Source organism: Heteronotia binoei, chromosome 13 (assembly GCF_032191835.1).
Source record: "Heteronotia binoei isolate CCM8104 ecotype False Entrance Well chromosome 13, APGP_CSIRO_Hbin_v1, whole genome shotgun sequence".
NCBI classification, from domain to species: Eukaryota; Metazoa; Chordata; class Lepidosauria; order Squamata; family Gekkonidae; genus Heteronotia; species Heteronotia binoei.
This window is the reverse complement of record NC_083235.1, coordinates 28,323,743-28,349,202: the sequence shown is the minus strand read 5'-3', so window position 1 is coordinate 28,349,202 and position 25,460 is coordinate 28,323,743. Positions and strand designations below refer to the sequence as shown.

At 46.9% G+C, this 25,460-nt stretch overlaps 1 protein-coding gene across 6 annotated transcripts in view; it reads right to left on the bottom strand.

Annotated features, from left to right (window-relative positions):
• Window positions 1-25,460, bottom strand: part of ZNF385A (zinc finger protein 385A) — a 191,764-nt gene that overhangs the window by 101,730 nt on the left and 64,574 nt on the right. For 2 of the 6 annotated variants that reach the window (XM_060252063.1, XM_060252064.1), the window contains exon 2: window positions 7,411-7,595. The exons of 1 other annotated variant lie outside the window; for it this stretch is intronic. In XM_060252063.1, the coding sequence (XP_060108046.1) occupies window positions 7,411-7,595 (185 nt within the window). The remainder of the gene's footprint in view (window positions 1-7,410; window positions 7,596-25,460) is intronic. 3 more of the 6 variants (XM_060252065.1, XM_060252069.1, XM_060252066.1) reach the window with 2 other exon arrangements.

Genomic DNA, 25,460 nt, shown 5'->3' with positions numbered 1-25,460 from the left:
TCAGTGGCTATTAGCTGCAGCGTATTGATGGAACTCTCTGTCTGGGGCAGTGATGCTCTGTATTCTTGGTGCTGTAGGGGGGGGGGGGGAAGGCAACAGTGGGAGGGCTTCTAGTGTCCTGGTCCCACTGATGGACCTCCTGATGGCACCCGGGTTTTTTAGTCACTGTGTGACACAGAGTGTTGGGCTGGATGGGCCATTGGCCTAATCCAACATGGCTTCTCTTATGTTCTTATAAGGGGTCATTCCAAAATGTGATCTTCAGTATCGTAACACTTTGTACTTGGGTTTCTGGTAAAGGCATTGCGAGCTGCTCTATCACCTGCAAAACTGAACAGGTTGAAGATGGAGTTCTCTCTCTTGGACCTTTTGGAACTGGAGATGGGAAGGAAAGGACGAAGCAGCACAGAGAAGAAGAGAAACCGACAACAGGATGACGCCATAGCCAAAGATTGGAAGTGAGTCTGGTTTGACTGTAGGGCTTGGCCAAGCGTTCCATTTCTGGGGAGAGCCAAGAGCAATGTTTGAGGACGCTGACTACATGAGCAAAGAATACTGCTGGAGACAATGTGCATGGACACACCCTGAAGTGTCTTGAAGAAAGATCACAGATTCTGAACGTGCTTGCTTTTCTTGCTGTTTGCACCCCAGGGCATCTTGGGAACTGGAAGATTTCGAGGTTTCGACTCCAGGGCCAAGCTGGAGATTGGGGACAGTTTTATTTTTACTTGAATGTAGGGGCAGGGAGGTGGGGAGGGGCACTTAACAGTCTTGGGGAGGGGCACTGATCAGCCTTGGCGGAGGGAGTTTTAACCCTTTGTGCCATAGTCTGAACTGCATACCCCTCAACTCACATACTTTGGAACTTATCGAAAAACTATGGGCGACTACAAGAATGATAATAGTAAAACATTGGAAATTATCTAAACCTTTAACCATCAAGGACTGGCTACTGAAAGTACAAGATTTTGCATTTTAGAAAAAATCACAGATACAGGATACAGAACCTTCTGAGCCATCTTTTGTGGCTGTTTGGTTCCCAATGCTAAGTTTTTGGCATCCAAGAAAGAATTTAGCTCTATGCTGGAAGCCATTAATGCTATTTATTGATGGAATTTTTGTATCTTTTAGATTCTTGAAGGCTACTGCTATTACTATCGGGGCTTTTTTTGTAGCAGGAACTCCTTTGTATAATAGGCCATGCACTCCTGATGTAGCCAATCCTCATGGAGCTTACAGTAGGCCCAGTGCTAAAAGCCCTGTAAACTCTTGGAGGAGTGGCTACATCAGGGGTGTGGCCTAATATGCAAGGGGTTCCTGCTACAAAAAGCCCTGGTTATTATTATTACATTAATTTTAATTATATATTTATTATTATTGCTACATTAATTTTATTATTGCTGCATTGTTATTATTGCTATATTAATTTTTAATTATGTTTATTATTGCTTTAATGTGATACTTCTATGTTCTTGTATATATTGTAACCTTTTTTGAATTTCAATAAATGCATTTGTAAGTTTTTTTTAAAGAAAAACTGCATACCCCGTGAAGCGGGGGCTGAGGGAACAACAACTATGACAGCAGCTTGAGACAGAAAGAAAGATTTGGAATGGCAGCCTGACTGTTCCAGTCCAAGCCAGAGACATCCCATACGCACACAGACACGTGCAATTGCATAAAAGTAAAAACCAGAAAGAAAATCTGAATCAAGGTCTTTCCAGCACAATGTGTTGTTTGGCCCTCAGAATGGAGCCTCCATGTAGATCGATTTGAACTGGGAAAGCAGAAGAAGCCAGCAGGAGGTCACGGAGAAGGAAATGAATGGGGCCTTGGCGGTGTTTATTGACGGAGATCTCGTAATCGATGTCTTCAAATCAAGCCGGCATAAATTCAGCAATACAAAATGCAGACTATTTTGACTCAAGGGGCATGTCAATCACAGACATTAATTCAGAAATGGGAAAAAACAACCAAGATGCCCAGTGGCTGAATGCTCATCCCACACAGACTGGACACCCATTGGGGCCCTTGACAACTGATGCTTTACAAAGAAGCCATTTCAAACATTAATGCAAATCATGTACCTAGGATTGCTAGGTCCCTCCTAGCCAGAGCTAGTTTGGTGCAGTAGTTAAGTGTGCAGACTCTTATCTGGGAGAACTGGGTTTGATTCCCCACTCCTCCACTTGCAGCTGCTGGAAAGGCCTTGGGTCAGCCATAGCTCTCACAGAGCTGTCCTTGAAAGGGCAGCTTCTGTGAGAGCTCTCTTAGCCCCACCTACCTCACAGGGTGTCTGTTGTGGGGGATGAAGTTAAAGGAGATTGTTAGTTGCTCTAAGACGCTGAGATTCAGAGTGAAGGGTGGGATACAAATCTAACATCTTCTTCTTCTCCTGGCCACCAGCGTTGGGTGGAGGGGTATTGCTGCCAGCTTCAGATTGGAAAACTGGACACTTGTGGGTGGAGCCTGGGGAGGACAGGGACCTCAGTGGGGTACAATGCCACAGAGTCCACCCTCCAAAGCATCCATTTTCTCCAGGGGAAGTGACCTCTGTAGTTTGCAGATCCATTGTAATTCCAGGCGATTCCCCAGGTCCCACCTGGAGGCTGGCACCCCTACGCTGTCTCCTGTAACATGCAAGTCACATGCCCATCTTCTTGGGACCACATCTACACTGCATACTCAAGTTGCGGAGATCCAGGCGGACATATGCTTATGCATCATGAGCCAAACAATACATGTCCGGATTCCATCCAAACCAGTGCTCCTGTATTTTTAACAAATGTGCAGAAAGGAGAAATGTTTAGGTGCTGCTGCTTTCTACCATTCTACTGATAGAGGGGAGAAGCTGCCCCCTGCAAAAGTTTTCCCTTGCAAACATCTTTTTAAAAAGCTACAGGGTCCTATCTCCAATGAAATCTGGCAACCCCTAGAAAACATGACTAGCTTATTTCTCCATGGAAGGACTAGGGCTTACATTTGGCTTAAATGTGGGATGCGGGGGTAGATGCTTGAACAGATCTAAATTTGAAAGGAACACCAAGAGATGCTTGTTACTGGTCTACCTGTGCTATCCTGAAAATATTTTTTCTGGAAGCAAGGCCTACTGAATAGAATGGGACTTGCATCGGAGTAGACCCGCTTGGGATTGTTGTGTCAGTCGCTGGGGTGGGGAACCTCCATCCCGAGGGCCATATGCGGCCCTCAAGGTCACTTGGTGTGGCCCTTGGGGATTGCTGGACCAAACTGAGCCATGTGGCAGCCTCCCTGGGGCCTGGCTGGCCAGCGAGGATCGTGGGGCCCAGCTGCGCTGTGCAGAGATCACAGGGCCCAGATGTACTGTGCGGCAGCCTCCCTGGGGCCTGGCTGGCCAGCCAGAATTGCTGCAGGGCCTGGAAAAGTTCAGTTTGCACTTGATTATCCCAGATGGTGTGGCCTAATATGCTAGTGAGTACATGACCTAATATGCTAATATTAGGGGATGTGGTCTAATATGCTCCTGAGTTCCTGCTGAGTTCCTGCTGGACCTATGCATTTGCCTAGGGCGGCGGGCCGTGTGTGTATGTGTGCCAGATTAGGCTCTCCCCACATGACTTCAAATAGAAAAACAATTATTTGCATTAATTTTGCTGGCCTGAATCATTCTCCCTCGGCAGAGCACTGTTTTTAAAGTTAATAATTTTTTATGGCCCGCGAATGATGTTATAAATATCCATATGGCCCTTGGCAGAAAAAAGGTTCCCTACCCCTGCGTTAGTGGTTCCTCTTATTCCAAACATGTAACCAATGTTATTTAGCAAGAATAAATTTTATGCCTGCTGATTTGGATTCAGGTTCCTCCTTCTGACCAGGGTGTCCTAAACTGAGGTGACTCAGGAAGTCTGTCATGGAGAAATTAAGCATTCTATAGCCGTAGCTCTTATGTAACAATGCAAGCTTGGCGAGAGGGAGAGACAGACTGTGGCTGCTGACAACATCGAAGAGGAAAAAGGAGACATAAATGGCAGGCTCTCGGAATCAGGCCACATTTTTAAAACTGGGAGTTCAAGATGTATGGTTTTGATATTCAGAGTTCAGGGTACACACACATCGGATCGGATATGAGTAAGTTTTGGTTGGTGTTGTGCATGTGGACTAATGTTATGTATTACTAGTGTTCCTGCCTGGCTCATTGGCGCTTGTAGGACTGAGCTTGGGGACTCGGGAACAATGGGCAGTGGGATCCAAATCCCTGCTGCCCTGCTCCAATCACGGGTCCCCTGCTGGTTTGAATGATCCAATGGCGACCTAGCGCGGGAACCTTGAACTGTATATAGTTGGCCCCGTTGGCCCAGTTCTCCAGTCTTCGTAGTTCAGCCATTACCATGCTGGGAGGGATGGTGGCTCAGTGGTAGAGCATCTGCTTGGTAAGCAGAAGGTCCCAGGTTCAATCCCTGGCACCTCCAAAAAAGGGTCCATGCAAATAGGTGTGAAAAACCTCAGCTTGAGACCCTGGAGAGCCGCTGCCAGTCTGAGTAGACAATACTGACTTTGATGGACCGAGGGTCTGATTCAGTATAGGGCAGCTTCATATGTTCATATGTTCTGTAACTCAATAATGAGCTATGATCACTGCAACCGCATCTCCTTCTTGCATTGAACCCACTATATTATAGTTGTATAGGCAGGACACATTGTAGAGCTGAACCTCTTAAGGGCTTGGCCAAAGCGTTTAATCTAGTTTCCCCAGCGTCAAGTTTTTCCTGCCTGGTCAGCCACTGTCCTAGACATGGCTGGGCTGCACCTGCCAGCCCAACAGGGCATTGAAGGACAGTTGCTCCCCCTGCTGGTAGCTGTCTGGCAACACGAGGAAAAAATCCAGCAGGTGCCTGTAAGGAGTTTTTATGTCCCACCTTGAGGACTGAACTACACACAGGCTGCTGGAAAGCTGGAAAGCATCAGGCACAGCTCACAGCAGAGAAGCGATGGGAAGGAGAGGGAAGAACGTTTTGTTCTTCCTCTGCCAGCTTTCCACAGCCAGTGTTCCTGGCAGCAAACATCTAGTGCCCCAGTTCCAGGGTAAAAAAGTAGCAAAATAGAGAGGGCGGGTCACCTTGTTCCTGGCTGCCTCTTTTCCCCTGAAACCCGTGCTTCTCCTCTTCTGCGATCTGGGATTAAACCTTCAACTTTAATCTGCATGCTTCACCCTACAGATTAAAGCTTGACTCTTCCAAATCTGCATTTAATATTCCCCATTTGGAATGGATGCTGCTCAGATTTGGATTTCAAAGAAGGAGGGAATGGAAAGAGGCTGGAATGAAATCTAGATATATTCATAAAACACAAAAGGATCTCACCTGGACACAAATACCACCACCACCCTGCAACTATGCAGGCCAGATCAATCTCCCACCAGCAGAGGGCACTCTAATGCAAGCCAGCTGGCCCAATACTCTGACACAGGGGAAACCCCCCAGGCTTCTTGTTTCCCCCTACCACCCCTCCACCTGCAGGAAGGAGCTGTGAGACTGTGAAAAATTCCAGTGTACTACAGTTCTTTCTGGGAACAGCCATGGCTCTTGAGCTGTTCTACCAGGCGGATGTTAGAACTCAAAAGGCAGGCAGGAAAGTCCAGGCATGCCCCTATCGTTTTTATTATGCACTCATTCAGTCCATTGGTCCCTAAAAATTTAAGCACTTTACAGGCATTCATCTTAATCTCCTCCATTTGCGCACACAGAGGGCTTCTGCTTTTACTGACCTCTGCAATAGAGTGGCCAATCGGGCATTCATTTTTACTGGCTTGACCTGTAAAACTGCCTTCTGGCTAGTAGCCAGCCTCAAGGGCTATAAAAGCGAGTAACTCCCAAGCCAGCCTAATGGTTTCCTTTTCTTTTGCTACTGAGTCCAACACTCCATTCTTCCAGGGTCTATCCCAACCTCTCCTAATCCACCCTCGTGTGAAATGCATACTGACCCACTCTAAACACAAAGCTAGAGAAGCAAAAAAGGGGTTCCCTGGTGACTTGACACAGCTTTGGAGGTTTATTTAAACCATGCAAAGTAACGACATGGGCTAAATTAGCATGACAGCATCAGATCTGCAATGGCTAAAAAAGGTAAAGGTAGTGCCCTGTGCAAGCACCAGCTACCAGGGTGCAAACCAAGCCCAGGTTGCTGCTCTGCATGGGTCAAGTCAAAGTTTAAAAGAGACTTGGAGCCTCCTTTACCAGAGCTAACGGAGAAGCATTTGGACTTCCTTGCCGGTGTCACACTCAGGGCTATTTTTGTGGCAGGAACTCCTTTGCATATTAGACCACACACCCCTGACGTAGCCAATCCTTCAAAAGCTTACAGGGCTCTTAGTACAGGGCCTACTGTAAGCTCCTGGATGATTGGCTACATCAGGGGTGTGTGGCCTAACATGCAAAGGAGTTCCTCCTACAAAAAAGCCCTGGTCACACTTAAATCAGGCCATCTACCAAAGGATAATGCACTTCAGTCTGTGTAAACCCCCTGGGTAAGCCAGTTCTTGGACTTGCCCTGCTAAGAAAGAAGGTGCTGTCCCCTTTCACGCGCATGAAGCTGAATTAATCTGAATGATACCCTTGGTCCATCAAGACCAGTACTATCTACTCAGACTGGGGAGTGGCTCTCCAGGGTCTCAGGCTGAGGTCTTTCACATCACCTCCTGGTGGTGGTGGAAAGTGCCATCGAATCATGGCTGACGTATGGCCACCCTGTAGGGTCTTCAAGGCAAGAGACATTCAGAGGTGTTTGGCCATTGCCTGCCTCTGCATCATAACCCTGGTATTTCTTGCTCATCTCCTATCCAACTATTGACCAGGGCTGACTCTTCTTAGCTCCCAAGATCTGACAAGATTGGGCTAGTCTGGGTGGTCAAAGTCAGGGCACGTCACCTCCTACCTGGTCCTTTTAACTGGTGGTTCCTGGCAAGGCTTTTTTTGTAGCAGGAGCTCCTTTGCATATTAAGCCACATACCCCTGATGTAGCCAATCCTCCTGGAGCTTACAGTAGGCCCTGGACTAAAAGCCCTGTAAGCTCTTGGAGGGTTGGCTATGTCAGGGGAGGTGTGGCCTAATATGCAAATGAGTTCCTGCTACAAAAAGAGCCCTGATGCCTGGGATGGAACCTGGGACCTTCTGCATACCAAACAGATGCTCTACCGCTAAGCCATGGCCCCTCCCTGAGAACAGGTGTAGCCAACCTCCCTAACTGAGATTGTGGTTAAGACTGCCAGGGCTACTGCTCTCCCCCCATCCACCCCGCCCCTTTCAATGTAGGTGTCCTGGGTGCCTCACCTGGCATTCCCAGGGGCCAGGTGTCCATGCCAACGCCCCTTTTCTCTGGTGGGGGAGCAGAGGAAGAAAAGGAGGAAAGTGGGAGGAGTTATACAAACAGTCCTACCCGAGCCTGCACCTCCTGGGCCGGAAGCAGCCACGGCCTTACCGTGTTGAAACCCGGGAAGAGGCCCACAGCCGGCTGCGCCTCCACAGGGAACGAGAGGAAAGGCTTGAGATCGAGGGGTGGCTGCATCATGGTGGGCGGCGGGCGCAGGATGGCTGGGATGGGGCCCGCCCGACTCAGGCTGCCTAGGCAAGGAGAGACAAGGAGAAGCATAAAAGGGGTTGCCTAGCAATACAAGCAACTCAGCCGTCTGTTCCAGAGGCCTTGTGACCACATTGACAGATACAGACCAGGGCTTTTTTTTGTAACAGGAACTCATTTGTATATTAGGCCACACACACCCGGATGTAGCCAATCCTCTTGGAGGTTACAGTAGGCTCTGTTCTAAGAGCCCTGTAAGGTTTTGGAGGATTGGCTACATCAGGGGTGTGTGGTCTAATATGCAAAGGAGTTCCTGCTACAAAAAAAGTTCTGGATACAGCTATCCAGGGCCACGACCAAAATTAATGGCGGGTGTTGCAGTGTAAAAGGGCAATTGCTGAAGTAGCCTCACAGTAACTAGGCCCTGTATAGAAACATTTCAAGCTCACTCATACACACACACAAATAGCCTACTAAGAATCTAAAGTGGCAGGCAGGGGTTCAGGGATGTCAAAACAGCAAATTTCGGATCTCACATTTGAGGTGTAATTCAATTTCAGATTTGGCCTTTCATCAGTTCTCTATGCATGCCGATGCACAAATATTAATGAGTGTACAAATAATGTGGGTAATTTATGTTAAGCAGATTCTGAAGATGTTTTGTTATGTAGAGTTTCAATTTAACTTGGCGCATACCATTTGAATCTCTTTTCTAATATTCTGAACAACACTGGAGATGTTGGGAAAATGAGTGACTAACACACCAGAACAATTGTGAACACACATATTCCTGGCACACAGAGGGTTGTCAGCTGTAGCTTGGGAAATTCCTGGAGATTTTTTTTGAGGGGGAGGCGGGAGGCAGAGCCTGGGGAAGGCAGAATTTGAGGAAGAAGAAGAGCCCACCCTTTAAAAAAGCCATTTCCTCTATGAGAACTGATCTCCGTTGCCTGGAGATCAGTCGTAATTCCAGGAGCTCTCCAGGCTGCACCTAGAGGTTGGCAAACCTACACACAAAGAAGCAAAATAGTGTGTACACTGCCAGTAGATCATAATAGTCTTTATAACATGTATTATTACTTCTACTACTGCTTCATTTATAACCTGTCTATTTCACAGAGACTCAAGGCAATTACAAAATACAAAAAGCAATCCGATCAGACGGCAAAGCCCTCCAATTAACAATTCAGTAGGACCAGGATTACAGGACTGGAAAGCGATGCAAGCCAAAATTGTCAAAGGCAACAAAAGCTGTCTGAGGCATGACACACCAAAACGAAGGAAGGTACAGGACATTGCAGTAAAAAAGGTTTTTCGCTCCTTCCCAAAAGGAGCTCAGGACAGCACAGATGAGATCATCGCACTGTAATTTTCTTTCATACCACGTTCTTACCATGTTCTTTCATACCATGCCAGTCCCCAGGTGGGAGCTCCATTATACCCTATGGAGACTGGTCCCCATAGAGTATTAATAATCAATCAATAATTAATAATCAAGATGGGAGGGACAGTGGCTCAGTGGTAGAGCATCTGCTTAGTAAGCAGAAGGTCCCAGGTTCAATCCCCAGCATCTCCAACTAAAAGGGTCCAGGCAAATAGGTGTGAAAAACCTTAGCTTGAGACCCTGGAGAGCCGCTGCCAGTCTACGTAGACAATACTGACTTTGATGGACCAAGGGTCTGTTCAGTATAAGGCAGCTTCATATGTTGATGTTCAAGACTGCAGATTTATACCCCGCCCTTCTCTCTGAATCAGACTCAGAGTGGCTTACAATCTCCTATATCTTCTCCCCCACAACAGACACCCTGTGAGGTGGGTGGGGCAGAAGGCTCTCACAGCAACTGGCCTTTCAAGGACAACTCCTGCAATAGCTACAGCTGACCCAAGGCCATTCCAGCAGCTGTAAGTGGAGGAGTGGGGAATCAAACCCAGTTCTCCCAGATAAGAGTTCGCACTCTTAACCACTACAACAAACTGGCTCTCCATCTGCGGCTCTGGGAGAGCTTTTTCCTTTTTTTTTAAAGGTAGATGCACCAGATACAAACTAGTGCCTCTGCTAAACAACAACAACCAAGTTTCAAAAAGATTGGGCCCTGGGTTCCAGTTCTATGAGCTCCAAAATAAGGTGCCCCCAATATCCCTTGGACTGTACGATCCAATCAGTCAGTCCTAAGGGAAATCAACCCTGATCGTCCCCTGGTAGGTTAGATGCTGAAGCTGCAGCTCAAATACTTTGGCCACCAAATGAGAAGGGAGCACTTACTGGAGAAGACCCTGATGCTGAGAAAGACAGAAGGCAAAAGAAGGGGACAGCAAAAGAGGAGATGGCTGGACAGTGTTACTGATGTAACTAACATGAATTTGAGTAGACTTCGGAGAATGGTGGAAGACAGGAGGGCCTGGCATGACTTGGTCCATGGGGTCGCAGAGAGTTGGATTCAACTGTGCAACTGAACAACAACAAAATTATTTCCAATGAAGGGAAGGCATTTAAAAGGAGGGCGGTCCCCTTCAACGTGATGGCCAGAACTCCGTTCAGTGGTGCTTGTCACAGCCTTGCTCCTGCTTTCCTCAGTCAAACCTGGCAACCCTACCATGTTAAAATATTTTTAGAAATGTTTATTTAGCAAATGTCTGCTCATTTGAAAACTGGGATTAAAATCCTGCAAGTACATTAATCAACCTTGCAAGGTGAGTTAAACTTGAGAGAGTGACATGCATGCTGTCCTTCAGTGAGCTCCATAGGTCAGCAGGGTTCTGAACTTGCTCGTGGTGATGTATGCGTGAGAAGCAAGCATGCGTACTTGTCTGGACCGCAACTGCATAAATATGAGAGGGATAAATTTCCGTGCACGTATGCACAAGTTTCTCAATATGCTCCGTGGATACTTGCAGTTGGGCAAATAGCAGCCTTCTGGGCTCCCTGCAGCTCTCAGCTGCCTCCAGGGCTCAAAGAGGCTTCTGAGAATCCCAGTCCTCCATTCTGCACTTGTGGGCAGTTTCCCTCTAAGCCGAGTTAGCATGAGCTAGCTCACAGATTTTTTAGCCTCCAGCTCACAGATTTTTGCCTTAGCTCAGGAACGATGTCCCTAGAGCACACTAATTTATGCGGCAGCTCACAATGTTAATGCCAGAAGCTCACAACTGTGATGCCAGCAGCTCACAAAGTAGAATTTTTGCTCAGAAGACTCTGCAGCTTAGATGGAACATTGCTTGTGGGTGTATGTTTTCTGTACCATGCCCATCTGATCTCAGTAATCACACACTGCATTAACCTTGCACTGTCAAAGCGTTTTGCCATGCTGGTCTCGCCCTTCGAGATAGCAGTGAAGCCCGTTAAGGATACTCCAAGGTTTCTTATAGCATGCATGCTGGACAGGGCAGCATATTTTTGAAGCTTAGTTAAGTCCCAGCTGATAGCAAACTGGCAGACTCATTTGCCACAAATTGCACTGCTGTTTTCCTTGGATGCAATCCACTTGACAGATTGTCAGCTCACACATCTGGGAACCAGCGTAGTGCAGTGGTTAGAGTGTTGGACTAGGATCTAAGGGATCCACATTTGAATGCCCGCTTTGCCATGGAAGCTCACTAGGTAACCCTGGGCCAGTCATACAGTCAACCTAACCTTAAAGGGTTGTTGTGAGGATAAAATGGAGGACAGGAGAACAACGCAAGCCACTTTGGGGCCCCACTGGGGAGAAAGTATACATGAAATAAACTGATACATTGCATGGAAGCAAGCCTGGGTTTGCCATACACCAGATGCTTGAAAAGCAGCCAGAGCAAATTTTGCAGAATATGTCCTTTCCTTCCTACTGCTCCACTCTGTGATGCTGAATATCTCTGGGAACGCCAGAGTGTCTTCAATATCTGTTGTGCCTGTGCGAGCATTTATCTCCTGAAAAGTTGCTTCCCTCAATTCCATTTTCTTGCACAAGAAAATTGGGGCTGAAAAGTTTAGTGCTGGGAGCCTATCATTTAGACTCTGCGCGCAGCAGGCAAGAAACAGCAAGGAAACAAGCAGTGAAATTGACAAAAGCTCTCTCTCTCTCTCTCTCTCTCTCTCTCTCTCTCTCTCTCTCTCTCTCTCCAGTCCATAAAACTAGTCCCTTTCATTGCTTTCCAATGTAGGTAAACATCAAAGTACCAAAAACAAACCTCCCTCCCCACCCCCCAGCTAATTTTTTCCCTTCCCAGGAGCAAGTGCAAAAGTTTGTACATCCACTCATTGATCAGTTCCTCAACGGAGGGAAGGCTCTAAGTCTGGCAGAATTCAACAGGATACTTGTCTACACCAGTGGAATGATTGATTAGACTGTTTTTATCTCTACTTGCTTCCAAGAAGCTCAAGACAATGCATGCTGTCCTCTCCTAATTTTAAACCCATCGCAGCCCTACAAGGTAGGCTGGGCTATGAAACAGCGATTGGCCCAAAGACACCGAGTGAGTTTTGACAACTTGGAGGGACTGACTACATGATACGTTTTCCCCAGGAAGATCCCCAGGCCCAACTGACTGATGTGGTCTGGGGCTAGGGTTGCCAGGTCCAGCTCAGGAAATATATGGGGACTTTGGGGGTGGTGCCAGGAAACTTTGGGGGTGGAGCCTGGAGACAGTCCTATTCCCTAAATAAATAAATAAATAATACAGTAGTGCAATTCACTTGAATACAGTATTCATTTCCTCCTCCTCTTTTCTGCCTTCGAAGGGTTCCCCAGCACCTGCACTTCCACTAAATGAAAGTGAACACACATACACTCAAAAAGCAGCCAAAATGAACAGTTTACAAGCCCACACATTTGTGATCTCACTGGGGCAATTTACTCATGGGAGTTGCTGAATGTAGTAATCTGCTGTATTTCAACCAAGTTCCTCAGTCTAACACAGGAAACTGGAAGCACCAAACAGAGCAGTCTAAGGAATGGAGTTTTCCTCCATCCCATAATCAGGTTCTGGTTAACTCTTTACTATCCATATGAACAACGTCTGAAATGAATGCCAAACAAACAGAATGACTGTGCTGGCTTCCTCTCTCACACATGCATCATGAAGAGCCATGTGGCTCTGCCTGCTCACCTCACCCCCATGCAGCTTTGTCCGGCTGAGATTTAAAGGCACATACACCTTCCAAAACACAAACAATTCTTTGCAAACTGCTTCTAAGTCTGCTGAGACTTAAAGGCATATGGTGGCCGTTGGGGTGGGGCTTATCCTCACCGGCCAGCTGGCTGCTGGTGGGTAGGAGCCTGCAAAACCAGGAGATCCTCCACTGGGACCTGGGGACTGGCAAGCCTATTTGGGAGTTCCATGCTTGGAGCTTGATTCCTGGGCCCTGTTTGAATCAGGACCATGACATGGGAAGAAAGGAGTTTTAACACCACAGATGAAGTTTTCCTAGCTGAAATTACCTTGGGGAGTCATTTAATGTACCACCGGGGAAACAAACATTTATTGATGAGCGACATGTTTCCTCACTTAGGCAAAGAATGGCCTCCCAGGCCCTTTTACTGTAGATGGTGGGTAACTTAACCTCCTCTTTCCACGGACCACAGGCCCCTGCACTTCTGGGAATCAACTCTTGTGTGTAGTTCTGCAGACCTCACTTCAAAAAGGATGTGGATAGAATGAAGCGGGTGCAAAGGAAAGTGACGGGGATGATCAGGGGCCTGGAGACCAAGCCCCAGGAGGAAAGTCTGTGGGACTTGGGAATATTCAATCTGTAGAGGAGGTTGAGGGGCAGATCCTAGAAAGATTAATGTCAGGTTGCAGGTTCCCTCAAAACTTGGACTCTGCTTCCCCTAAAGCTAAGATAAGGAATGAAGGAAAATCATACTTGCAGTGCTGCACATAAGAAATACACTCACCGGCCCATGACTTTTGAACTAGGCCATAAACAAGGTCACAATACTCCTGCATGCGGAGGGGGGGGGAACCTGTCTTTTTTATGTGATTGTCCTGCCTTTCCTCTGCGGAGTCCAGAGCGTTATAGAGGGCCCTCTTTTCCATCGTATCCTCACAGCAACCCTGAGAGGTAGATTAGGCTGACCAGGGGTTGGAATCTGAACCTAAGTTTCCTTGATACTGCTCTAACCACTAGACTGCACTGGCTCTTAGTGATTATTATGATTATGAAATGATTATGGTGTTGCAAAGGGACCACAAGAGGACTGATACTGCATACCACTGTTGGAGATTCATTTCTGATTTGCGTTGGATGAAACTTCCTGAGAAACTCAGCTGTCATTGTTTAATAAGGCAAATTTCTAGTCCTCAGGATTAATGCTCGAAAGTGTGTGAACAATACCCGGCTGAAATCTTAGAAGCGGGGAAGGGGGGTATGATAGCCACCAGTTGGGGCAGGACAAGGCAGTTCTTGCACCTTCTCACTATTAGCAAAAGTGCAATAAATCATGCAGACTAGTGATGGGGCAGGGGGGTGCAGAAAGAGCTATGCCAAAGAAAGAAATTATTCAAATATCTCTATTTTGCATAATACATTTTAGGTTGCAGGAGTAAGCTTTTCTGTGTACAGAATTCAGATTATCCTTTTTTAAAAGGTTTGGTTTTTTTTAGGTCAGATTGCTCACAGCCATGGACATATACATTCACATCAATGTGAGGAGTTGCCGACACAGCATGTTTATGCAAATCAAGCTAACGAGCGTCAGGGTGCAAGCAGCAAATGATGAATAGCTGTGATTAAATCAACCAAAGCCTAAAATGCAGACGGAAATTTGCGATTTCCACCCTGATCAATCAGCGGGCCTGACAATAAGCAAACTTGGGAGCTTAGGGAATCCCAAAGGACTCCTCTCTATGGGGGATGCAGAGTAATTTAGCTCCATCCACATGAAGTAGGCTTAAAGAAAAGCCAAACTTCAAGAACCAAACTTTTGTTTTTCCCGCCTTCTGGTCTGTAAATTATTATATACAGAAGAAAAACTGTCCAAGAGCCTGAAAAAGGTACCTAAATGTAGTTAAATGCAAGCAATTAATTGATTGACGGCTTACAAGCCAGACAGTTAATCAATTTTAAAAAAACTTAAATTGGTTAACAGCCCCAGCTTGCATACAGTAAATCACTTTGCACAAAGTCTAAGCTTCTTTGGTAAGGAATATTAACAGAATTGTCCATGCGAGTTTGCCCTAAGTCTTCCATGAATACTTCATGCTCCCTGAATCATGGCCAGGCTGTAGCTTCTGGCTGCAGCTCAGTGGTTCCAATTTTTCAGGGAAACCTGAATACACACATTTATTTCCATAAATTCATCCCCGGCGCCCCTTCTCTACCCTATCAAAAGCATTATCCAGAGCAGTGGTTTGTACAACCTGCTAAGGAAGATAATAGCAATAAAATTCGAAACAGTAACAATTAAAATTGCACATTAACTCAGTAACCAATTCAAACATTTTAGTTTATTCGACAAAACTGATTTACTTGATCCAGTGACATCAGCTTTACAGAGTGTGATAATCATTTAGCAAGAATCTTTAAATACCACGCTTAGTAAGTACTTCCACTGTCCAGTAAATTCTTAAAGCAATGGATGGGCTTGATGAAGTGATACTAGTTTCCCAATGACTAGTTTGAAGTCACTCAGCAGGAGTCTTAAATCACATCTCAGTAATCTGGAGTTGATTTCTTTGCCTGGAGAGAATCTGGATGATCTCGTTCCATGAAATACGATGTTGGAAATGCCACAAGGCACTTCTTCATCATTGTCCATAGTGCTGGATAGCGATCAGACATTTCCTTCTGTAACCAAAACTCTTAAAACTTTGGCTTCAGCTGTACGTCATTTTGGAGCAGTCAGTTGTTCCCCCACTACCCCCAACTTCCTCAGTATCTGAAAATGGATTTAGGACCCAATCTGGAATTTCCATTGAAAGAAAGTTTGCAAATCACTCAGACATATCATTTTCATGCAGCATATCCAAATGGTCACCAAAACAAAAAACTTGCAGATCATCAGGGCTTTTTTTTTTTAGCAGGAACTCCTTTGCATATTAGGCCACACACCCCTGATGTAGCCAATCCTCCAAGAGCTTGCAGGGCTCTTAGTACAGGACCTACTGTAAGCTCTTGGAGGATTGGCTATATCAGGGGTGTGTGGCCTAATATGTAAAGGAATTCCTGCTACCAAAAAAAAGCCCTGCATATCATCATTTTGAATCCCACCTTTCTCTTCTAGTTCAGACATCTCAGAAATGGGTATAGCTCACAACGGCCTATATTGCCTTTATATAGAGTTAACTTTGAAATAAACGTAGAGATGACAGATTTGGCCTTAATAAGATTGACCTCATTTCCTTGCAACTGCAAATTCATTGCGTTGAACTTTGCAGACAGTTCGGATAAATAAGCAATGTCACTCCTGATCTCTTTGAGTTCATCACTGAGCAAAACATTCATGTCTTTAAAAACTCCACAACTGTGTCAAGAAGGTTGTAAGAGCAACTAACACAGTTGGCTTTTGAGAGCTGATGAGCTGCAGTATGAAACGGCAACACATTCAAAATCTTCCTCATTCACAACACAGAGCTCCCGGAATAGTCCATCACTGAGACCATGGGCTTTAATTTTATTCACGGCACTAATGACAGTGTATAGCGACTTGTGTGGTGATCGCTGAGGTTCTTTGCAACCAGCTGTTGGCGATGAATGCCACAGTGAATGGTAAAGACATCTGGCATTCCTGTTTTCAAGTAAGCAACACACCCACGATAGCAACCTGTCATTGATGGTGCTCCATCAGTTACATGAGCAAGTAGGTGAACAAATGGAATTGCCTTGTCTTTGACGAACTGCTCAACAACATGGAATATTAACTCAGTTCTTAGTTGCCTTGCAAATAACCACTCTTGAGCCAAACTTTTATAAAGTTCATGTAAGCAAGAAGCAAAGATTCACTGCCTGGCAAAGGTGACTCATCAAGCTGTAATGCAAATTCTGTTGTCCTTAGTACACTGCACAGCATATCTTCCACATTTTCAGCCATTTTGTTTTTCTCTGTGGTGGTGGTAGTGCTGCTGCTTGTGTTGCTGCAGATCTACAGAGATTAGAGCAGGGGTGTCAAACATACAGCCCACGGGCCAGAAGCGGCCCATCCAAGGCTCTTATCTGGCCTGTGAGCAGCAGGTCATTTCCCTCCGAACTCTCCTAGGGCTCCCGCTCAGGGACAAAATACACCCCCCCCCCAAGTCCAACAAAGAGCCAGCTCCACAAGGTTACACATAGAAACTAGAAACATTAATACTGGGCAGGCTGTGGCAAAAATAACACTTATATAGCTAAAAGGTGAACTTCATAATCAAAAGGTTCAGTAACTGAGAACACAGGAAAATAAATACCACACTCAATACTGTTGTATTAAGGACTTACCAGCAAACACTTAAAAATGACAAGGAGACAAAAACACATGTGGTGACTACAGCTTCTCAAGACACACTATACTGGTCTTACTAGAGCTCTGGTGGCACATTTACTAAAAAATTCTGATAGGGATACGAGGAGGTAGAAATTTGTAGTGGCATTTACTGGCATCTAGGCTGCAGCCTAGTCATTTGTAAATGTTGATAATTTAGTCAAAGGGGCCTACCTCTGGCACCCCCTTGCCTCTCAGTGCCCCCCTAGATAATCCTATGGTACCACCCACTTTGGGAACCACTGCTGTAAGCTTGTTGTACTTCTACAAAGACAGCCCTGTACACCCGGGGACATGTAAAGTTGCCAGGTGTAGGTTGAGAAATAACCAGATATTTTAGGGGTTGGAGCCTGAGGAGGGCAGGGTTTGGGGAGGGACTTCAATGGGATATAATGCCATGGAGTCCATCTTCCAAAGTGGCCATTTTCTCCAGGTGAACTGATCTTTGTAATCCCAGATCTCTTGCTGCCACAGGAAGCTGGCAACCCCAGGTACATGCAAGGCTTGCTGCTCTGTCTGCTAATTCACGAGGTTACTCATGTTGGTCTGCAGGAGAAGAGCCAGATTCGAGTCCAGCAGCACCTTAGAGACTGCCAAGATTTTCAGGGTATGAGTTTTTGAGAGCCAAAGCTATCTTTGTCAAATGCAAAGGGAGCTTTAACTCTCAAAAGCTTATACCCCAAAAACCTTGTTAGTCTCTAAGGTGCTACTAGGCTCAAATCAAGCTCTGTCTCCTATTTGGACAGCTTGCGAAAGAGGGTGGAGTCAGTTTGGTATAGTGGTTAAGTGCACGGACTCTTATATGGGAGAACCAGGTTTGATTCTCCACTCCCCTATTTATTTGCCTTCCCTCCCCTCCCTCCCTCCCTCAACCATCTGATGTTCATGTCTTGTGGCTCTCAAACATCTGACATTTACTCTGTGTTGCTCTTATGTTAAGCAAGTTTGGCCACCCCTGGTCCAGACAGATCAAGTGGCATATTTACCAAGCCCTTCCGATTCCCAAAAGCTTATCAAAGACAAACCCTGTGATATACAATGCAGGGGAATAGCTGATCGCTGGTCTAAAAACACACAGACACAAATGGAAATATTATATTCACAGGGAGGCATAACTACTTGAGCTGGGAACCCAAGTCTCCCCACTCATTATAGATGCTAACTGGCTTAGCATAATACAGTGAATTGAATGGTCTCTTTATTTCTCATAATTGGATTTGAATTTTACATAATTAAATTTCACCCAGTACTGACTGCAATCCATGGTCTCTTGAGCCTGTGGTTCTTCCCCTCCCATGCCCTTCCCATAAAAAAAAAAGCTACCTCCACTCTTTGTATCTGAAGTGGGTTTTAGTCCACAGAAGCTTATGGGTAAAAAATCCTGTGTCTTCTAAAAGGTAGCACAAGACACCTGTTCATTTTTTATGGTTGCAACAGACAACATGGCTACTCCTCCCCGGGAATCTAGAGATGTATTCCATTTCACTCCTCCATGACCTTGTCAGACAAAACCTGAGATTTTCAGCTTTCACTTTCTAAGAACATGCAAAATTTCTAACCTGTGCAACTGTTGTGAACATGCAGGCAACTGATTTTGCCGTAAAGATAAAAGTGCATTGCTGAGCTTCTGTGCCACATTGCGTAGCTTTGCTGCTTTGATCGGGCTTCTCTGTTTGGTCAGGAAGGCCGAAGGCTTTTCAAAGAGCTGAAGGCAGTCTAAAGGAGTGATCTCCATTCCTAGTGCTCATAATTCCACTTTTGCCTTTGATATATAGGTTTGGTAGGTTTGTTTGAAAAGCCTACAAACCCTGTTTGTTCAGAGGTGATTGTGGGACAGAAGAAATAAGTGTTTACACCAGGGAAAGTGAATCACTAGTTTTTTGTCTATCTATCCATCCATCTGGCTTTTTTATGGCAGGAATTCCTTTGCTTATTAGGCTACACTCCCCTGATGTAGCCAATCCTCCAAGAGTTTACAATAGGCCCTTTAAGAAGAGCCCTGTGAGCTCTTGGAGGATTGGCTACATCAGGGGGGTGTAGCCTAATATGCAAAGGAGCTCCTGCTACAAAAAAAGCATATCATCCATCTATCTATTTATTTTGGTTGCCCCCCCCCCCGATGAATGCACCAGCTTCTCTCTCTATTCAATTATACTGTTGTGGTAGTATCGAGATTCAGTGATATACAGTACCACATGAACTGCTGCTGATGCTAGGGAATACAATACAGTTCCGCATACATTTTACAGCATTAATTGTAGCACTTAAACCAGAGGTGGCGCCAAGGACACAACACAAGGTGCGGACTGCACAAGACTCAGGTTGGATGCCCCAGTCATGTCATGGAAGCTTGCTGGGTAACCTTGGGCCACTCACACACTCTCAGCCAAATCTGCCTCCCAGGAAAGGAGGAGGAAAGGAGAATGATGTAAGCTGCTTTGGATTCCCACTGCGGACAAAGGTGAGGTATAAATAAAACAAATCCATCAGTCAGCTACTGTCACCAATTAAGCAGACATCGGCGGATGCAGGCATACCCTGAGAACTTAATGAATTACGGAGCACTTCAGCACCTTCCCATGGTGCGTTGAAGAAAATTAGCCGAAGACTGATTCACCGTTACAGCCCCAATGTGGAGGCTGCCACCAAAAGCTACTTCCAAGCAGTGGGGTCTCCCTTCACGTGGCCTCTTTATCGTTTATAAGCCATGCATCACATATCTTGGAAGGCAGTGGCAAGGAGACTCTCTGAGAGCGCAGGGTCCATGGTCAGCATGCAAATTGCCTCACAAACAGCCACCGCAAAAGCCATTACGGAAGCTTCTCTCAGCAGCCTCCCCGCAGAGGCTAATTCCGATTCCAAATTAAATTGGTCACTGATGAGGCTGAACCATCCAGGGAGGTTACAGGCCCCACTGCTCAGGCACTGTCTTTACCAAGATGGTACAGTCCCAATGTGGTCTTATTGGCGCTTCTGGCATGAAAGCGGATTGATGACGACTCTGCTTTCTAAGTCAATAAATAGAGGGCTGTCGGTATAGAGAGGAAAGGGCAGGGTGATGCCGCTCGGTGTGCTGGGAGAAAACCACGGGCACTGCCAGCAGTCAATTCAATGTCAAACATTCAGGCAATGTGTGACTCCAGGCTCTCCTCTCCCCCCTTATGGCCTTTACCACAACAGCAGGGCAGAGGTGTAGTGCAAGTAGAAGTGAGAAACCATGCACAGGGATCTCTTTCAGAACCAGTTTTTGCTGCTGCTGCTGCTGCTGCTGCTGCTCAGCTCTTCCCAGAGCCGCACAGAAGAAGCAAACTTAACCAGAATGTCCACATTGGGGGGGGGGGGCACTTTCCTGAGCTTGTAGTTCACCTGGGGTTGCCAGGTCCAATTCAAGAAATACCTGGGGACTTTGGGGATGGAGCCAGGAGACACTGAGGTGGAGTCAGGAGCAAGGTTGTGACAAGCATAACTGGACTCCAAAGGGAGTTCTTGCCATCACATTTAAAGGGACCACACACCTTTTTAATGCCTTCTCTCCATTGGAAATAATGAAGGATAGAGGAACCTTCTTTTGGGGCTCACAGAATTGGACCCCCTGATCCAAACTTTTTGAAACTTGGAGGGTCTTTTGAGAAGAGGCTATGCATGCTATGCTGCAAATGTGGTGCCTCTAGCTAAAAAAAACACCCCCCAGAGCCCCAGATACCCACAGATCTTCTCCATTATACCCTATGGGAATTGATCTTCATAGGGAATAACGGAGTGCCCAGAAGACATTCCCGTTTTCTGATGACCCTGAAGCGGGGCGGGGGGGGGGGAGAAGGCCTTAAAAATAGGGGATCCCCTGCCCCCACCTGAGGATTAGAAACACACAAAAATGCTGTGTATACTATATTTCCAATAATTATATTATAATGTATTATCATAATTATGGGGGGGAGGGGTGGGCTCCCTCTTGGGTATCCTGCCCCCCCAGGGAAAGTGTATGCGCAATACATAGCCTCTCCTCTCCCAGTGTAGTGAACGCCGCGTGGTCACTGTTCGGCTATGCCTGGCAGATGGTCACTGCAATGGCCTCTCCTGCATTACTGCATCCGTGGCAACACCTTCCCGCTGGTCCCCCCCGTTTCTCACAGAGTTTGCCACGTCATGGTGCGACCGAATGTCCGGCGGTATAACCGGATGGGCAGGCTGGGCTCACCAACCTCGCCAGCCAAGAGAAGGAAAACTCTAAAATCAAACCCGGGCAGATAGAGCTCGTTAATGTAACACCTACCACCTGGAGGACTCGCTGCCGGCGTCCCGGCTTATTGGGCCATGGCAGATGACCCCAAGGTGAAAGGGTGGAGCCAGTACCGCGCACACTGTGCTTCACCTAAAAATTCCTCTGCGCAGGCCTGAAGGGCATATCCACATCCACAACACACAACACACCAAGTCCTGCAGCGATGGGCAAGGGGCGAAACGGCAGGTGGAAGATGCCACTGGAAGCCGTAGTCCCGATCCTGCATGTAGGCGGTTCAGGGTATTGGTCGCCTGATGCTGACCCAGAGACGAAAGCATTTTTCAGCAGCACCCTGAACGACCAAGTAGCCTTATCTAGGGACAGCACTGCTTGCTCCACACGGAGAGGGGCCTAGAAAAGGTGGCCTAAACAAAGTTCATCTCCCCCACCCCAGTTGGCTAGCCGCGGTCAACGGGCATCCTTACTTGCGGTCAAAAAATAACAACAAAGAAAAGGCATGCACCTGCCTCACAAAGTGTGCAAAGACTAAAGCTTGCGTGTTGGAACATCAGAACCATGCTTGACACAGTAGACAGTGGTCGCCCTGAACGACGCTCTGCTCTAGTTGCCCATGAACTTCTCAGGTTGAATATTGACATAGCAGCTCTCAGTGAGGTCCGTTTCCCTGAGGAAGGTAGTCTTCAAGAACATGGTGCTGACTATACCCTCTACTGGTCGGGTAAGTCAAAGGCTGAGAGCCACCTTTCTGGCGTTGGCTTCATGGTCAGGAACTCCATTGCCTCCAAACTCGAAAACCTGCCAACAGGTCACTCAGATCGCATCATGTCCATGCGCCTCCCAGTTCAAAACAAGCAACATGCAACACTCTTCAGTGTGTATGCCCCAACCCTTCAAGCAGATCCTGCAGAAAAGAACAAGTTCTATGCTGATCTACGCAACCTCGTACGGAAGACCCCTACAGAGGACAAGGTGATCATCCTTGGCGACTTCAATGCCAGAGTAGGTAAAGACTCGGAAGCCTGGAAAGGAGTACTCGGCAAACACGGCATTGGCAACTGCAATGATAACGGGCGCCTCCTGCTAGAATTCTGCATGGAGCACCAGCTCACCATCACCAACACTATCTTTCAGCAGAAGAACAGCCTGAAGACAACCTGGATGAACCCACGGTCCAAGCACTGGCACCTTATCGACTACATTCTGGTGCGCCAGAGAGACCTTCGAGATGTCTTACACACCCGAGTAATGCCCAGTGCGGAATGTCATACGGATCATCGTCTTGTACGCTGCAATCTCCGTCTTCACTTTAAACCCACACCCAGGAGAGGAGGTATCCCTCGGAGGAAGCTTCAGGCTGGCAGCCTTCAGTCAGCCGAAGTTAAAGCTGCCTTCCAGGCAAAACTCCAGTCAAGAATTGAGGACCCCAGTTGCCCCACAGACCCTTCTCCAGAAGCACTCTGGGAACACCTAAAAACTACCATCCTGTCGATCTCTGAAGAAGTCCTCGGGTTCTCCACAAGGAAGAACAAGGACTGGTTTGACGAGAACAATCAAGAGATCCAAGAATTACTAGCGAAAAAGAGATCTGCCTGCCAAGCACATCTTGCTCAGCCCTCCTGTCCCGGGAAAAAAGCAATCTTTCGCGCTACATGTAGCAACCTCCAGCGCAAGCTTCGAGACATTCAGAACGAGTGGTGGACCAAGCTTGCAGAGAGAACCCAGCTGTGTGCAGACACTGGTGATTTAAGAGGGTTCTACGAAGCCCTGAAGGCAGTATATGGCCCATCATATCAGGCTCAGAGTCCCTTGCGTAGTGCAGACGGCCAAGTGCTCCTCACAGACAAGGCATCCATACTGAACCGGTGGTTGGAGTATTTTCAGGTTCTCTTCAGTGCCAACCGCGTAGTTCAAGATTCAGCAATCCACCTCACCCCACTTCAACCAGTGAAAACAGAGTTGGATGAGATCCCCACCCTAGAAGAGACTGTTAAAGCCATCAAGCAACTGAAAAGTGGCAAGGCAGCGGGAGTTGATGGAATCCCACCAGAGATCTGGAAGCAAGGGGGCACAGTACTACATAGCACACTTCACAAAGTACTTGTCACCTGCTGGGAACAAGGCAAACTACCACAGGACTTTCGCGATGCAATCATCATCACTCTACACAAGAACAAAGGGGAAAAGTCAGACTGCTCCAACTACCCGGGGATAACCCTGCTCTCCATCGCAGGCAAAATCCTTGCCAGAATACTCCTGAACAGACTGGTGCCCACCATTGCAGAAGAACTCCTCCCAGAGAGCCAGTGCGGCTTCAGAGCTGACAGGAGCACCACCGACATGGTATTTGTTCTCAGGCAACTCCAAGAGAAATCCAGGGAACAGAACAAGGGTCTATATGTGACTTTTGTCAACCTTACCAAAGCTTTTGATACCGTTAGCAGGAAAGGCCTGTGGCAAATCTTGGAACGTTTAGGATGTTCCCCAAGGTTCCTCAGCATGATCATCCAGCTACATGAAGACCAGCAAGGCCAAGTCAGACTCTGCAACGACCTCTCGGAGCCCTTCCCAATAGGCACAGGTGTAACGCAAGGCTGCGTTCTCGCGCCAACTCTCTTTACGATCTTCTTTAGCATGATGCTTCAAAGAGCCGCAGTAGATCTAGATGATGACAATGGTGTCTACATCCGCTATCGCACCGATGGCAGCCTGTTCAACCTGAGGTGACTAAAGGCTCACTCCAAGACAATGGAAAAACTTATCCGCTAGCTACTGTTTGCTGATGATGCTGCACTCGTCTCCCACTCGGTATCAGCTCTGCAGCATATGACGTCCTGCTTTGCAGAGGCTGCCAAGCTATTCGGCCTAGAAGTTAGTCTGAAGAAGACAAGTTCTCCACCAGCCTGCACCCCAGGAAGATTATCACCCTCCCTGCATCACTGTGGGTGAATCAGTTCTGAAGACAGTCCAGCAGTTCAGCTACCTCGGGTGCATCATCTCCTCAGATGCCAAGATCGACAAGGAGATTGACAACAGGCTGGCAAAGGCAAACCGTGCATTTGGCCGACTGCACAAAAGAGTGTGGAGCAACAAGCATCTGAAAAAAGGCACAAAGATCAATGTTTACAAAGCAGTTGTGATGACAACCCTCATCTACGGCTCCGAATCGTGGGTTTTATACCGTCATCACCTGCGACTCCTTGAGCGCTTTCATCAGTGCTGCCTTCGCACCATCCTCAACATCCACTGGAGTGACTTTGTGACCAACACTGAAGTCCTCAAGAGGGCGGAGGTTACAAGCATCGAGGCACTGCTGTTGAAGACGCAGCTGCGCTGGGCAGGGCATATTTCTAGGATGGAAAACCACCGCCTTCCCAAGATTGCTCTGTATGGCAAGCTTTCCACCGGCCATCGAAATAGAGGGGCACCAAAGAAGAGGTACAAGGACTCCTTGAAGAAATCCCTTGGCACCTGTCGCATCAACCATCACCAGTGGTCTGACCTAGCCTCAGATCGCAAAGCATGGAGGCACACCATCCACCAGGCTGTCTCTTCCTTTGAGAACGCACGCATAGCTGGTCTTGAGGACAAAAGGAGATTGAGGAAGAATCGCACTGCTACAGCACCAACCCCAAATCGGACTTTTCCCTGCAGCCACTGTGGCCGGATCTGCCTGTCCCGCGTTGGTCTTGTCAGCCACCAGCGAGCCTGCAGCAGACGTGGACTACTGCACCCTTCTTAAATCTTCGTTCGCGAAGTCAAGCCGAGAGAGAGATCATAATTATAATGTATTTACTCATGATTACTCTTAATCACAATTCATATAACTTTTCAGTCCAATTCATAGTCCAAATTCATAAATCAAATAGAATGTAAATCCAATCCTGGATGCTTGAAGAAGGGTACCATCTTCTATTGTATCTTCAACTTTCAGACGAAGGTGGTACCGTGAAGACGTGTAATGTTTCCAGTGGAAGTGGCAAATGAAACACGAGAATAGCCGGAATTGTGTCGATGCACTGTTGAATAGCGGACTGCTGCCTTAAAGAAACATTACACGTCTTCACGGTACCACCTGCGTCTGAAAGCTGAAGATACAGCAGGAGACGATACCCTTCTTCAAGCATCCAGGATTGGATTTCCGTTCTATTTAATTTATGAAATTGGACTATGAGTTGGACTGAAAAGTTATATGAATTATGAATAAGAGTAAACATGAGTAAATGATGTATTGAGTGATT